Here is a 14,070-nt window from a genome sequence, read left to right on the forward strand (position 1 = left end):
CGCATCTAGAGAGAGGGGAAAGCCTCTAAACGACAAGAAACCCTCTGGTTCGGTCAAATTAATGATTGCTGTACGTCTACCGGAGTAGACGCCAACTAGTGTGGTAACTCCGAAGTTCATTTCCAAGTCGCCTCGAACCAGGCCGAAATGACAGCGTGAAATTTATTTGTCTGGTACCTGCGTGCGATGTGATGAATCTCCTGCTGTGGAACCAGTACCATCACCGCGTTCATATTGTCTTTTATTTCCACTCTTTTTTGTTTGAATACTTTCTTCCCCGATCAACTCGCTTCCACTTCTTCGCCCAATGTATGGAGTAAGCCGCGAAGGTCGAAGATTGGAGACAGCTGGTTGAAGACTTTCTTGATGCTTACGATGGAAGGTGACCATGGCTCATGCATGCCAATTGACTAGCTGATTGACTAGCCGCTTAGCTCGATGCATCTATCCATAACAAAATCAAAGCAATGTTAGTTTGGAGAGCCCAAAGGTCACACCGCAGGGCAGCCAGTATCAAGGAGGGGGAAAGGGAATCTATCGTGTCGACAAAGGAGGGGGGATGCTCACCTCTCACATGATGGCATCACAATGTTGGTCACACCCGTGCGATTCCTGCAGAGGACAGGAGCAAGTAGGTAAGTCTAGACGAGCAATGACTCTGACTCTGATTCGGAGTCGGCGGCGGCGGGGAAAGGAAAAAAAAGAAAAGGAACAAAAACAAGAACAAGAACAAGTAAAGTAGATGTCCTGATCCCGTGCCACCTTCCTGTTTTGGCTCTTCCCATATGCTTCCTAGTTTTGGTCGTCTTCTTATGCCCTTCCTTCCTCCCTCTCCTCCCTCTATACCCTCTTGATCGCTCGAATGCGTGGGTTACTTTACAACCCATCGTTCCAAAGTCGTTCCTTTTCCTCTTGTTTCACCTATTTTCGTCTCTCCTTCAGACCCTGCAACGGCGTATCGTCCGGTTGTCGCTCTTTCATCCTCACCGAGGCAGTCATCAGTCATCCAAGTTACTTATCGGACAACTTGGCTGTTTACCCCGTATTTTTAGTTTAATCCTTACTGGCAAAGTGCCGGCTGATCGGATCTGCAAGAAAAACACTACCCCGGCCTAGTACTTTATAGGATCGATCGACCTGGGCGTACTTAAGTGTCCTGGACTATGTTGACAAGACTGCCCTGATAGCGAACGAGGGCTTCACAGCATGTTCTACGTCTTCTACTTTTCCCTTGCATGATTATTATCCACTCCATCTCCTCGGCCTTGGCCCCTGGCCTCGGTAGCTCGGGCATATGGGCGTAGGCCTCATGAGTCTCTCCACACAGAAATGACAGGTCAGGCGACGCCCAAAAATTTCAAATTCCCCTCCATCATTCATGCTCTTCTCTTCAGTATCAATCGCTAATCCTAATGCGAGTAGTGGTTTAATTAGGATTCCTTCCTGGTTATGGTATGCGGACCTCATATATAGACACCAGCTCCTAGCATTCCAATGAACATTCTGATTACCATTCCCAGATCGTTTTGAAAAAGACTCTGTCTTGGTTTGTTTGTTTTCGATCCGGTGAAAGCAACACGCGAGGTGACATATATAGCAAACCTAATTTAAAACGACAATGCGTTTTGGCTGATATTTAAGCCTCTGATTCACAATGATTGTACATCTCTTCTCCATCCTGGCTGCATTCCTGGCTTATTCGGCGGATGCAGCATCGATCTTCACCCCTGCTAGGCCTCCTGCGCTACCACTTGCCGTCAAGTCGCCATACTTGAGCACCTGGTTGTCTGCAGGGAAAGATGATGGCAATGGGGGTTACCTGGCAGGCGAATGGCCAACGTTTTGGGCGTGAGTGTTCCCCAATCTGAACCTTTGCTTTATTGAGCGTTGGTTAAGAAGTAGCTTGTGATATAGTGGACAGGTGACTGGTTGGGCCGGTATGATCCGTGTTGATGGCAACGTTTACACGTGGATGGGTCTGCCAGGATCAACCACAGTCAACCAAACTACTTATCAGTACACGTCAACAAGGAGCATTTTTACCATGCACGTTGGGGACATGATCGAAATGAATGTTACTTTCTTATCCCCGATAGCCCCCGATGATTTTCGGAGACAATCACTCGTATTTTCTTATCTAGATGTTGATATCTCGTGCCTGGATGGCAAAGCTCATGACGTGCAGTTGTATGCTGACATTTCAGCAGGTACGTTTATTTCATTAGAGAGAGACTGACAATATCCACCAATATCTCAAAGATAGAAAACAAAAATACCCTGTCTGACTAGATTACAGAATGGGTGTCAGGAGACCGTAAAGCCAAGGCGCAATGGGACCACGGTGTCACCAAAGGAAATGTTGCTTATCACAAGGTCAGCCGCCAGACACAGCTGCTTTTCTCCGAGAGCAGAGATCAGGCGGAATGGGGCGATTGGTACTGGGCGACGGATGATGGAGATCAGCTTACGTTTCAATCTGGAGCAGACGTCGACGTCCGAGGTGCATTCTCGAAGAATGGGAAGCTGGAAAACTCCAAGGACGGTAATTACCGTGCCATATCGGAAAACTGGCCAGTTTTTGGATTTGCCCATGATCTTGGATGGGTACATACGTCCGCAAGTGCGTTGTTCACTATTGGCCTGTCTCAGGAGGACGCGATCCAGTATAGTGGATTTCATGGCACTACTTCTCAGCCTTCGCTATGGACAAGCTATTTTAGAGATGCCTTGGATGCTGTGGGTTGTCTCTGATTCAGGTTGTCCTATTTGTTAGCCGTGCTAATTTCCAAAGCTTGATTTCTCCCACCATGACTTCGCCGATGCAAGCTCCCTTTCAACAGACCTGGACAATCGGATTGCTAAGGACTCTCTTGCTGTTGCTGGCCAGGACTACCTAACCATCACTTCGCTAAGCGCTCGCCAAGTCTTCGCCGCGACACAGCTAACCGGAACACCGCGAAATCCTTATCTCTTTATGAAGGAGATATCCTCGAATGGGAATATGAATACGGTTGACGTCATCTTCCCTGCCCACCCTGTCTTTCTGTACACGAATCCGCAGCTTCTGAGGCTTCTGATGAAGCCGCTTTTTGAACTTCAGGAGTCAGGGAAGTATCCTAATAGATACGCAATGCATGATATTGGCACTCACTATCCTAATGCAACTGGTCATCCGGATGGCAATGATGAGCCAATGCCTCTTGAAGAGTGCGGGAACATGGTGATTATGGCCTTAGCATATGCCCTCAAAGCAGACGACACGCACTACCTCGACATACACTACAATTTGTTGAAACAATGGACAACTTATTTGATAGAAGACGCTCTTTACCCTGCGAATCAGATATCCACCGATGATTTTGCCGGTCCTTTAGCGTACGTGCTGCCCTAGATGCTATTATGTGATTCCGCGTGTGCAGTGTTAACGGCTTTCCGCAGTAACCAGACAAACTTGGCCCTGAAAGGGATTATTGGCATTGAAGCTATGGCTGTCATCAGCAATCTGACCTACCACTTTGACGTCGCCAGAAATCATTCGCGTATTGCCCATGAATATGTAGACCAGTGGCAGACTTTGGGAGTGGCACATGATGCGAACCCACCACACACAACTTTATCGTATGGGTCTAACCAGTCTCACGGTAGGTTCACTTGTGATGAATGAGACCCAGACAAGACTGACTGACAATGGTAGGATTGCTGTACAACCTCTATGCTGATCGAGAGTTGGGCCTGAACCTTGTTCCCCAATCTGTTTATGACATGCAAAACACATTCTATCCCACAGTGCAAAATACATATGGAGTGCCACTGGATACTCGCCACCAGTATACAAAAGGTTAGTTGCAGGAATACTCGTATGCGGTAGCTTGACTCTGACCAAAATGTTAGGAGACTGGGAACTATTCACGGCAGCGATTTCCTCGACCAGTACTAGAGACATGTTCATCCAGCTACTTGCCAAGTGGATCAACGAGACTCCAACAAACCGTGCCCTTACTGATCTTTACGATACAATTAATGGAGAGTAAGCTGTTCTCATTGATCATAATAAAGCTGTTGTGCTGACCCTACCAGCTATCCACAAATAACCTTTATCGCCCGTCCGGTTATGGGTGGTGCCTTTGCATTGATGCTTCTCCACCAGGGCCTTTAATCGCATCGGGAGAAGCTCTTTTGGGTTGATTTTTGCGCCCGATCCTTTATTGATATTATAACTGTGCCGGTCACTTCTTTGGATCAACGGTTGAACTGTTTATTTTTACAACGGCCATTGCTAAACCAAGTCTACGGCGCTGGCCACCACCAGTCTATTCCGCAGCTATATATATACCCCCCGCTTGTGCCATGGTGGACATGCAAATACACTACTTGGTTACCTACCCATGTTGATACTAGGCAGTAAACAGGCGCGGCAATGACGGTATTGTAAATACACTTGAGCGTTAAATATCGTTGGGTCAGGACATATCTCTCAGAGCTACACAGTATAAACACAAGTGTTGCTAGACAACCGTAGATGACCTATAGTTCCCCAGCAAAGCTTATGCACAGATCACTCTAACATCTATCTTATATACAGCACTCATAAGTCACGGGCAACTTCGGTGCGAGCATAGGCAACATCAAAGGCACGGATAAGATCTATAACGGTTAGTCGAAATCTGTACACAAAACCAGACCAGACCAGACGAGAAAGAAACATACCATAGTACAACGCCATGGCTTCCAAGTGCACGTCGATGCTGATCCTCTCATCGACCGTATGAATATTGTACGTACCACCGACACGCGATGGGCTCCAGCGGTAAATATTGCGAGTCAGATTCCAGTAGAATCTAGTATCCGTGTTGCCGGTCATGATATCTCCACTAACGACAACTTTTTTACCCTTCAAACTAGGGACCGACTCGAAGACAGATCGTGTCACACCGGCAAAACGTGCCCAGACAGCGTCGGTGTCAATATCTGTCGGGCTGACAGGGGCCGGGTTAAGAGGTTCATTCAACAGGGTCACTGTAAGGTGATTAGGAGAAGCTTTCTCGTATTCCCCAGTAGTGGGGAAGGCGGTCCAGGTCAGATTATGTTTCTCGACAATGGGACCGATGATGCGGACAGCACGATCTATCACGGCCTTTGGGGTTTGGTGCAGAGCGACGCGGTAGTTGACGATGGCGGAGATCTTCTCGGGCAGAGCATTGGATTTAACACCACCAACGAAGACGTCTGCTGCCTGGGAGGTTTGCAGTGTGAAGCGGACCTTCTCACCGCGTGAGGCGGCTACTTTCGCCGCGAGAGAAACGTGGTCGGAGGACTGGAGGGCGGAAGCGAGCCAAGGTTCAACGTTGTCCGGGGAATGGCGGACCTGACACTCGAGCATTTTGCGGGAGGGGTGGCCATCATGCAGCACAGGGATGAAAAGATCCTGTCGCTCCAGCTCGTAGATGATCTCTGACATTATTCCGATACCAGTGTGCGGAGGTGGGACGGAACTGTGGCCGCCGGTGACGTCGAGGTTGAGCACGATGTCAAGGGCCCCTTTCTCGCCGACACCAGGGAGGGCGTAAACCACGCCGTCATTGACACCGTCACCTCCGACGACTTCGAGTCCCATACCACCTTCATCGAGGATGAACTCAAAGCTGTCGGGGCCGTATTTCTCTTCCAAGAACTGAGAGATGGATCCGGCTCCTAGGAAGCCGTGAGATTCCTCGTCAAAGCCGAAGGCGAGAACCACGCTGCGAGCTGGTAGCCAGTCTTGACTAAGCAGGTCCTCGATAACGGATAGGAGACCAATTAGGACATTCTTGCAGTCGCTGGCACCACGACCCCAGAGCCATTCGCCGTCAAAATGGCCAGCGAATGGAGGGTGGGTCCAGTCGGAGGGGTCGTTAATGGGCACGACGTCCTGATGGGCCATGAACAGCAACGGCTTGAGGGAGGTGTTGGTGCCATTGAGCGTGAAAACCAAACCGAGTCTGTTGATGTGGTCTACGCGGGCGTGGGAGTGGCTATACGCAATGTGAGAGGTGGTTCGTCCAGAGAGAACAAAAGACATACGTGAGCGGGAAAAGGGACCGGAGAAGTTGCTGGAACTCGATAAATGGAGCGAATCCTTCGTCGTAGGGATCTGTCATAAAATCGTTGACTGTAGTTGGCACCTGGACGGCTCTGGAGAGTCGGTCGGCCTGGCGTGTTCGAAGACTATCATCTTGGAGGTATTTGAGTGGCGAAGTTAAACCATCATCCGGTGGCGTTATCTTTGAGGGCAGAGGGCAGAGATTGTTGTCCTGTTCGGCCAAGGAGTGGAGGACTTGTTGCGGGGAAGGAATAGTAAAGGATATAGCCGAGGGTAATAATAGCCCAACAATGGCTGGGGCAATAGGAACCATTGAGCGCATCGTTGATGGTTTGTCAGTGGGCAAAGGAGGACATGCAGAGGTACAAGGTCCAAAGAAACAGCAACGGTGATGACATGGCGAACGATAAGACTTTATATTATTCTCTCCTGTCCTTAGTTATCAGTGGTGGGCTACAGCTAGCCACGCATACGAAGAGGCCCCGCAAAAGCAATCGATTCCACAGTCGGCAACGAAATGATGCAATTAGTCAAAAGGCGGCTGGACCCGCCTGCTTCTGGAAAGAAATGCCTGTCCAGGAAGGTATCAACAGTTGATTCGCGATTGACCTGATCAGTTCACGAAGCTTATGTCAGTTAAGGTCTCCTCCATTGCTCCCTTGGCATGGGTGTCGCCATCAGGGAAAGACGGCTGACAGCGGATCAGCATTCCACCCCCAATCTGAGTCGATATCTTTCAACAGATTTTGGCTCGGTTAATCAACTTCAAAACTTGGTATGTAAGTTTCCTCAAAAGTAACAGATGAGACCAGTCGTTCAGAATGAGGCATTGTGCCCGCTGGGCAGATTCATCATTGGGCTTGCATGATTTCGACATGGTATCATTCAACCAAGTCGATAAGTTCTGGAGCAAGAGTAGTTAGCTGATGTGAGTATCTAAGATGCAAGTTGTATCGGAATATTACTACAGTGTCAACTCGCTCAAGAGGGAGTGTTTGGTTAGATACCTCTTATTGGATGATTCAAGAATCCATGATTGTCAGGATCAAGTCAAGAGAATCGACCGGAAAGAAGAACCTGTTCGCATATTTGTGCGAGGGAAAAGTGAAGGAGGAAAAGGAGGGTCAGGTGCCAGTCTCGTGACAGCCGCTGCTGTTTTCAAAATCCATCTACCTTTATTTCACATCCGTATTGCCTTTGCCACTCGATCGTCAGCGATTGAGCCTTGACAAATGAACCCCGCCGTCAGATTCAAGTGTTCAGTGGTACTTGGACCCACGGACCCAAATGGCTATCGATAGTCCTCGCGTGGTGGTCTCAGAATACAATAGTCTGTCGATCATTGACATCATCGAGGAGATATCAAGCTCACCAACTGGAATTCCTCCCCAGTTAAATCCTCCCCGAAGGGTTCTACGATGAAACGCCACCTCGATAGAGCAAGGGATCACTCACAACGCTTTCGACGTAGATCTGACGATCACCCGACGAACCATTTTGGAATCTGGCGAAAAGAAAGCATTTTTATGTGATTTTCGGATCCGCATTCTGCTGTCGTTTCACGCTCCCGATTTGTGTCAGATTCCAAGGGGCTGGTTTGTCCACACCCCATCATTGGCATCCAGGAACTCACTCTCTCTATGGGGGCTAGTTCTTGGGGGCAGAATATACTCCGAACTATTTTAGCTAGGGCTCGCCCTGCTCACCCGGCCCCTCTGGTCATCCTCGATCTTGAGAATTTTCTCCTGATTAGTTTTCTAATTCTGTCACTCGTTATTGACATTTGAAGCAGCTTTTGCTTTATTATCTCTACTAAACTTGTCTGTTCGGGGAGCCCAAGTTGGCATCTTTCTACATTCCTTTGCCAACCACCCCAAATGGCCAGGAAAATCCTCAGTCTGGGCTTTCTATCACTTCTGGCCTTCTCACCCTACTTCGTTTTGGCTACGGGTCGTGAAGAATGCTACAATGATATCGGCAAATTACAGCTCATCGGCTCGTCTATATACCTGTCTCTAGGCCTATGCCTGGAGAAGTGCCAGGAAAAAGGCTACTCCGTGTACGCCATGCAGACTGAGAAATGCTTCTGTGGACACAAATTACCTCCAGCCAATGCCAAACTTTCACTCGAAGAATGCAACGTACCGTGCCCCGGCTATCCAGCCCATAAATGTGAGTCCTTCGATGTCCTTTCACCAAAGGCAACGAACAAAAAAGGGTGTGCTAATTGGATTCGGATACATAGGCGGAGGCGAAAATACTTGGACTGTTGTCTCTGACAGCGACTCGACTGCTCATGAACAACCTAAACTACGTTCTCCCGAATCGAAGACTGTCTCGGCATCTGAGACTATAAGGACTCTGAACGTGAACCCCACAGTCATACAAACAGGCATTGCTGCTGAGACCAGTGTCCCAAGTAGCATCTTGACTGCCCCGACCACAGGTCCTAAGAATGCTGAAGTTGCTCAAGCTCTCGCCGTGTCTTCATTGTCAGCCTCGCCTAGTTCACCAACTGTGAGTTCGTCCAACGCTGTTGTTCCGACTCGCCCGGCGTCTTTGGGGTCCGTTGTGGGGGCGATTTTCCTACCATTGGTCCTCTTGTCTTGATTTAATTAAAAATGGACCTGGCATAGCCTACAGCTGGTGCTGGTTTAGCTTGTGGATAGATCCTTCGTCTACCTAGTACTATACTGAGAACGAGCACCCTATGCCTACGATCGGTGCGTGGGCGTCTTCCGATATTTGGGGTCTGAAGAATGTCGGTATTAATTGGACCTGATTCCCCACCCAGTCTACTGAGCATCGGAAATTGAATTGCTAATTGATCCGATACCTCTTGCGATGTTACTATTTTCTTCATTTTATTAAGATACCCAAGATTCGATCACTATACAACATTATGTATAATAAACAACATTATGTATAATATGCAGCATATCCAAGAAAAATTACCAATCAAATGTGCATTAGAATTGAATAAGTCAACAATCCAATGGTACCTAGCTCCAAGTTCACAGCCATGCTGACAGGCTGGCGCAAAGCCCATCCCGAAGACCAAAAACCAAATCAGCCAGTCACAACTCATATTCCAACTGTTGGTTATGTTGGCTGTGCCTCAGGATCTGGGAGCTGAATCCCCTTTTTTCGAAGCATATTGCAGTCACTGGCCTTCATGGTTACGTTCTCGAAATTCCTGGGAAGTGGCAACCCATCTCTGAAGAGATATTAGTCAATTTTCACCAACACCAAGCTACAAAAGTAGAGGAACTAAAGGAAGGGGGGGAGGGGGGTAGAAAATAAGGTGCATACCGGAGTAATTTTATTTTTATATTCCGGGCTCGATCCTTCAGCTGCCCCTGATTCCGGCCCTCGATTCTGGTCTCACCTGGCCTTACAGGCTGCGCCTCATTCTGTCGCTCGATCTTGGCCCATCCAGTGCCATATTCACCCATTAACCGAATCAATCGGTTGTCTTCGGATTGTGTCCAACGTACCTGCTGCTTGTAGGACGAGGTGGTGGGGGGTATGCGAGGCACAGCAGGTGTCGCGCGCCTCCTGGTTTCTTCCAAATCTCTCCGCACTTCAGAGATGGCTTGGTTTTCGGCTTCTTGCGTGGTTTTCTGGCGTTTGTTTCTGCCCTGGTCTGGTTTCTCAGCGCGCCTGCGAGGAATATCTACCTCTCGATCGTACTGAAAAAAATCGCCATTGGTTTCCTCTACCTCTTCCTCGTCGGCCGATTCATGGTGCTGCCGTTTCTGGGACGGCCCGGGTTCAGGCTGTGTCCTGTGTGCGATTCGCGCGCTTGCTTCATGACTGATCGGTGAGATACGGTGTGCGTTTTCCTGCCGGTCGATAAATGCTGCGCGGACATTTCTTCCCCTGTGAGGCTGGGAAGAGATACTCGCCTTGGCCGCTCTCCATAGTTCCTCAGTAGAAGGGAGAGCAGCAGTCTGTGCGGCTGGGGCACCAGTGGTAGATGTACTTTCATGAACTGCTTCTTGATTGGCCCTATTGACAACTGGAGGACTGTGTGATCGCTCTATTTGTATTCTTGAGTTATCATTGTCGAAACTGAAACCAGTGTCATTGGCGGTAAGGAAGTCATCGTCTTGAACCACAAAATGAGGGCTGCCCTGCGGTGAGTTAGGTATCTCCCGAGGCTCTGCGACTGCTACCGGTCTGGCCTGAGAGGGAGCAGGTAATGTTTGGCGGCGATCTTCGAAATTTGTTTCACTCTCACGCAGCGATGACGGTTGTGCCAAATCGGACTGTCGACGGAGCCCGGAATGCTCCCGGGAACGCTGCTGCCTTTTCATTATGCGTTCTATGGAGAAAGCATTAAGAAAAGACCTTCGGGTTGTAAGTAGATACTTCGGTTGTAGACGGGAAATGGATACCCACGATTTAGATTTCCTCCGTCCTTGGGCCTCAGATATTACCCTTGACTCTGCTTGGTTCTCTGGCCCTCGCTGATCGCGTGATAGTAAATGGACGGCCGTTCTTCTATTCGACGATCTCTGGGTGTCGGTGGCTCTTGGACTTTCCGTTGGAATGGCAGAGTGTCTGGCACTTCGGCTGCCTGCAGGGCTGCTCGTTTTATCAGAGCGAGGCGCTAAGCTACCCAACCTGTGGCTGCCCCTAGGGGTGGCGAAATAAGCATCCCTCATGGCTTCAGCATCGAGCTGACTTTTCAATTGTTTTTCAATTTCATCGTTTCTTTTGCGGATCCATTGGGCAGCGCGTAGCGTGAATCTCTGCCAACGAAACGCGCTCTTCAGTTCCTCAATATCAACAAATCCATCCTCAGAAACAGTAAGAAGCATTTCATTGAAACGTTCGTAAGCAGCATCTCTAAAGCGCACAGGAAGATACTTGTCTGTACCGCCAAACTGATCGAGATTAAAGCCTCGAAGTGGAGCCTGACTGCTCTCAAAGATATCATCATCAGCTGCATCGATGAAGAAGGCATCTCGTAACATAGCCTCAGGATCAAAAGCAGCATGATACTGTTGTTCTTCCATGTGCCCTATTAGAAACTGCGTTCGGATCTCTAAAGCGAGATTGAAAGTATCTTTTTCAAGGGCGCTTCCACCCATGGCTAGTTGTTGATTGTCATGAGCGACTTCATTCATAAAAAAAGTTTGGAAAAACATCCTCCACATTTCGAATGGCCTGCATTGGAGCATCAGTTCCGGCTTTGGCCAGGAGAACTTCGAGGGCGAAGCGCGCGCAGTTTGCCCTTTGCAGGGCGGAATCGGGACTCCAGTCGTGCCCCAATCCATTGTGCTTGTTTTCCAAAGCAGACAGAATCAGTACGTTGGCTTTTTCGGCGTCTATGTACGAATGACTACCGAAATAGCTCGACTCGCTTTCAAATTTCGACTTGGCCCGTGAAAGACGTCTACTTTGAGTGTTCTTGGGGTCCGCAAGCTTTTTGGCCATGTTAACAATGCTGACTGGATCTGTAGAGGCAGGGACCAGCAAATCCAAAACATTCTTTGCTGCCCGCTCCAGGTCTGGGAGGGCCTCTAGCATCATCTCGGGATCAAAGTCGGTGTCCGGCTCTGAAGGGAGGATAGTGGTCCCTGAGATGTTTGTAGCTTCTGCATCTTCTAGTGAATCTCTCCCGATAGGATTTACAGGACGACCACTCGATCTTCGTGGGGTCTTTGTGGATGATTCTTGGATAAGATCTAGCCCTATTCATGACGTATGAGAAGCGAAGTCTCCGGCTTACATCAAAAAAAAAAAAAAAAAGGAAAGAAAGGGAAAAATAAAAAGAAAAACAAAAAAGATTCTTCTAAGAAAATAGGTTCACTTTGAAGCAACAGCAAAAGAAACAAAGAATGGCACCAACACACTCTGACAGACAGGAGGCCAAGGAGTGGTGATAACTAATCAGAGAGAGATACGGAGACTAAACTTCGACTCACCCTTTCCATTCATGCTGCCTTTGTTTTGCCCCCACCTGCTCGAAGCAGCTCCATCAGAGAACTGCCCAGCACGACCACGCTCATTTTGCAATTCTGGAGCCTCGAGCTTGCGACTCTGGCTTCTGGTCACCCGTCTCAGAGTAGGAGTCGAATGTGCAGCTTTCAGGTATGAGAGCCCCTTATTAGACGGAGCGTTGTAAAGCCCCAAGGCAGATGACGACCGTGAGCGAGCCATGCCCAAAAAGGCGGTCAGAGGAGTCTGGGAAATGCCAAGTTCAATAGTAGAGTATAGTTCTGGTCGAAAAATGATGAAATTAAGATGAAAAATTGTTGCACTTGATAGGAAAAACTGGCTGTCAATGACAGAGTGCTTGGATGATGAGATGTGGCAAGAACGAAAATGTTTTGGGCGATTTGGTGTTGCTGTCTCTTCTGGGATAGGGTATTGCGTACGTAATCAATAACTTGATACCTTAATGCCTGAGGTATCCATGACCCTAATCCAAACCCTAACTGTAAATAAGCTCTTTGTGAAGATCGGCGCGGGTTGGTTTGCGTTGGCCACATGGTTCCAACGGGGAATAATAACAGCCAAGGAGAGGGGTGCAGTCATTCGACAGTTTGCTTCGGTGCAAAAGCGAGCGGCAGTCATGATCAGTGATGCCTTTCAGCCCATGTTCACTGAGGCACTCAACATTGAACTCTATCTGCTGCCCACGGGGCTTCAGATAAGCTACCTGCTAAGGAGACGACGATATGGATCGCTACAGGACCATAGCGTAATATCACATAGTGCCAGACGGTATCAAGTTGTCCCATATCGAGGAGAAGGAACTCCGTAGGTAGACGCCAATGGAGGCACACTCTGACAAGCGGGGCTGGTATTTGAAGCCACCACCGAAGGTCAAGGTGAGATGGGAAATAAAGTAGGTGTACGTCACGGAACCGTGGCGCCGCAGCGAGTGCCATCATACGTAGTGATCGAGGTCTACGCCGACTCGAGAAGAGTCACGATCAAATACTCCTGCAAACAAACCTGCCACTTCGTGTCTTTACTGACAGCAGTGGGTACGAGGGCAAGGTTGGTGCCACAGCAGTGGTGCCGGACCTACAGAGACAGGCATCTGACCAGTGGCCGCCTTGGTCTGGAGACCACAACTACTGTCTACGCTGCGAGCTTCAGGGCGTCCAGATGGTGCTCGAAATGGTAAAACAGTGTTATGAGGTACAACAGTGGAGCAACTACACCTGCAATGGAGTACGGACATTCTCGGACAGTCAGGCAGCGCTGAAGGAGCTCAGGCGGCCTCGGTTGGTCTCCGGACAGGAGATTCTCCGGGGCTATCTGGAGATGCCAAATGGTGCAAGGAATAAGACATTCCGGTGACGTTGAGGTGGGTCCCTGCTCATCAGGGTGTGCCAGGGAACGAGGCAGCTGAACGAAAACTGCTACCAGAACAACAACTGGTTATTCTGTAGTCGGCAGCCAGCCGGAGAATCAGGGAGGAGTCGAGAGCCAAGTGGGCCAAAGTGTGGCAATGGATGAGGACGGGACAACCCACCAAGCGCCTGACAGTGGCGTCTTGCGGTACTAAGGTAGTCTACGGAAAGCATCTGTTCGTGCTCATGCAGGAACGTTCGGGGAGGATTGGACTAAACAAGTATCTCAGGCGTATCAACGTGCGCTAGTCTGCGCGTTGCGGCTGCGATCTTGATGATCAAACTCCTAAGCATCTGCTTATGGTGTGCCTGATTCTGACTAGCCTGTGTATGGATACGAAACGGGAGCTTCGAAGAAGGGATTGTGCTGGTCTCTGAATGTGGGGTATGAATCGCTAATACGGAGACAAAGGCAAGCGGGGCAGTGGCGGACTTTATAATTAAAACGGGCCTGCTCGGGCAGTTTCAAGCAAGATTCTGCAGCGACAGGGGTCACCAAACAAGCACGGGAAGAGACGTCTGTCTCGGCCAGCGCAGGACGTTAGCAAGGACATTGGGCTGTTACCTGAAGCGAGTTCATACCAACGGACGCAGGGCCAGGTCACCTGCGGCAGT

The 14,070-nt window shown here is 49.2% G+C and overlaps 6 protein-coding genes across 6 annotated transcripts; 3 read left to right on the top strand and 3 right to left on the bottom strand.

Moving 5' to 3' along the window:
• Positions 1–1,654: 1,654 nt before the first annotated feature.
• Positions 1,655–4,156, top strand: gta1 (glutaminase GtaA; the record flags this gene model as incomplete). Its single annotated transcript, XM_033571775.1, has 9 exons — positions 1,655–1,848; positions 1,915–1,937; positions 2,142–2,207; positions 2,297–2,736; positions 2,792–3,375; positions 3,439–3,641; positions 3,695–3,838; positions 3,892–4,027; positions 4,078–4,156. 9 exons carry the CDS (start codon positions 1,655–1,657, stop codon positions 4,154–4,156), a joined length of 1,869 nt encoding a protein of 622 aa, XP_033425090.1.
• A 429-nt stretch (positions 4,157–4,585) lies between these two features.
• cps1 (Gly-Xaa carboxypeptidase) lies at positions 4,586–6,401 on the bottom strand (the record flags this gene model as incomplete). The annotated part of the gene is made up of 3 exons (XM_033571776.1): positions 4,586–4,644; positions 4,708–6,011; positions 6,061–6,401. 3 exons carry the CDS (start codon positions 6,399–6,401, stop codon positions 4,586–4,588), a joined length of 1,704 nt encoding a protein of 567 aa, XP_033425091.1.
• Positions 6,402–7,956: 1,555 nt separating this feature from the next.
• On the top strand, positions 7,957–8,689 carry ATNIH1004_007150 (WSC domain-containing protein; the record flags this gene model as incomplete). Its single annotated transcript, XM_033571777.1, has 2 exons — positions 7,957–8,251; positions 8,325–8,689. The coding sequence occupies 2 exons, from the start codon at positions 7,957–7,959 to the stop codon at positions 8,687–8,689; spliced, it is 660 nt and encodes a 219-aa protein (XP_033425092.1).
• Positions 8,690–9,181: 492 nt separating this feature from the next.
• ATNIH1004_007151 (SANT/Myb-like DNA-binding domain-containing protein) lies at positions 9,182–11,178 on the bottom strand (the record flags this gene model as incomplete). Its single annotated transcript, XM_033571778.1, has 2 exons — positions 9,182–9,296; positions 9,392–11,178. The coding sequence occupies 2 exons, from the start codon at positions 11,176–11,178 to the stop codon at positions 9,182–9,184; spliced, it is 1,902 nt and encodes a 633-aa protein (XP_033425093.1).
• A 28-nt stretch (positions 11,179–11,206) lies between these two features.
• ATNIH1004_007152 (uncharacterized protein) lies at positions 11,207–12,250 on the bottom strand (the record flags this gene model as incomplete). The annotated part of the gene is made up of 2 exons (XM_033571779.1): positions 11,207–11,781; positions 12,016–12,250. 2 exons carry the CDS (start codon positions 12,248–12,250, stop codon positions 11,207–11,209), a joined length of 810 nt encoding a protein of 269 aa, XP_033425094.1.
• A 241-nt stretch (positions 12,251–12,491) lies between these two features.
• On the top strand, positions 12,492–13,402 carry ATNIH1004_007153 (uncharacterized protein; the record flags this gene model as incomplete). The annotated part of the gene is made up of 2 exons (XM_033571780.1): positions 12,492–12,853; positions 13,081–13,402. 2 exons carry the CDS (start codon positions 12,492–12,494, stop codon positions 13,400–13,402), a joined length of 684 nt encoding a protein of 227 aa, XP_033425095.1.
• Between the last annotated feature and the right edge of the window lie 668 nt (positions 13,403–14,070).

The sequence above is a fragment of the Aspergillus tanneri genome (genome assembly GCF_003426965.1).
Source record: "Aspergillus tanneri strain NIH1004 chromosome Unknown AapTan_7_pilon_pilon_pilon, whole genome shotgun sequence".
Taxonomy (NCBI): Eukaryota; Fungi; Ascomycota; class Eurotiomycetes; order Eurotiales; family Aspergillaceae; genus Aspergillus; species Aspergillus tanneri.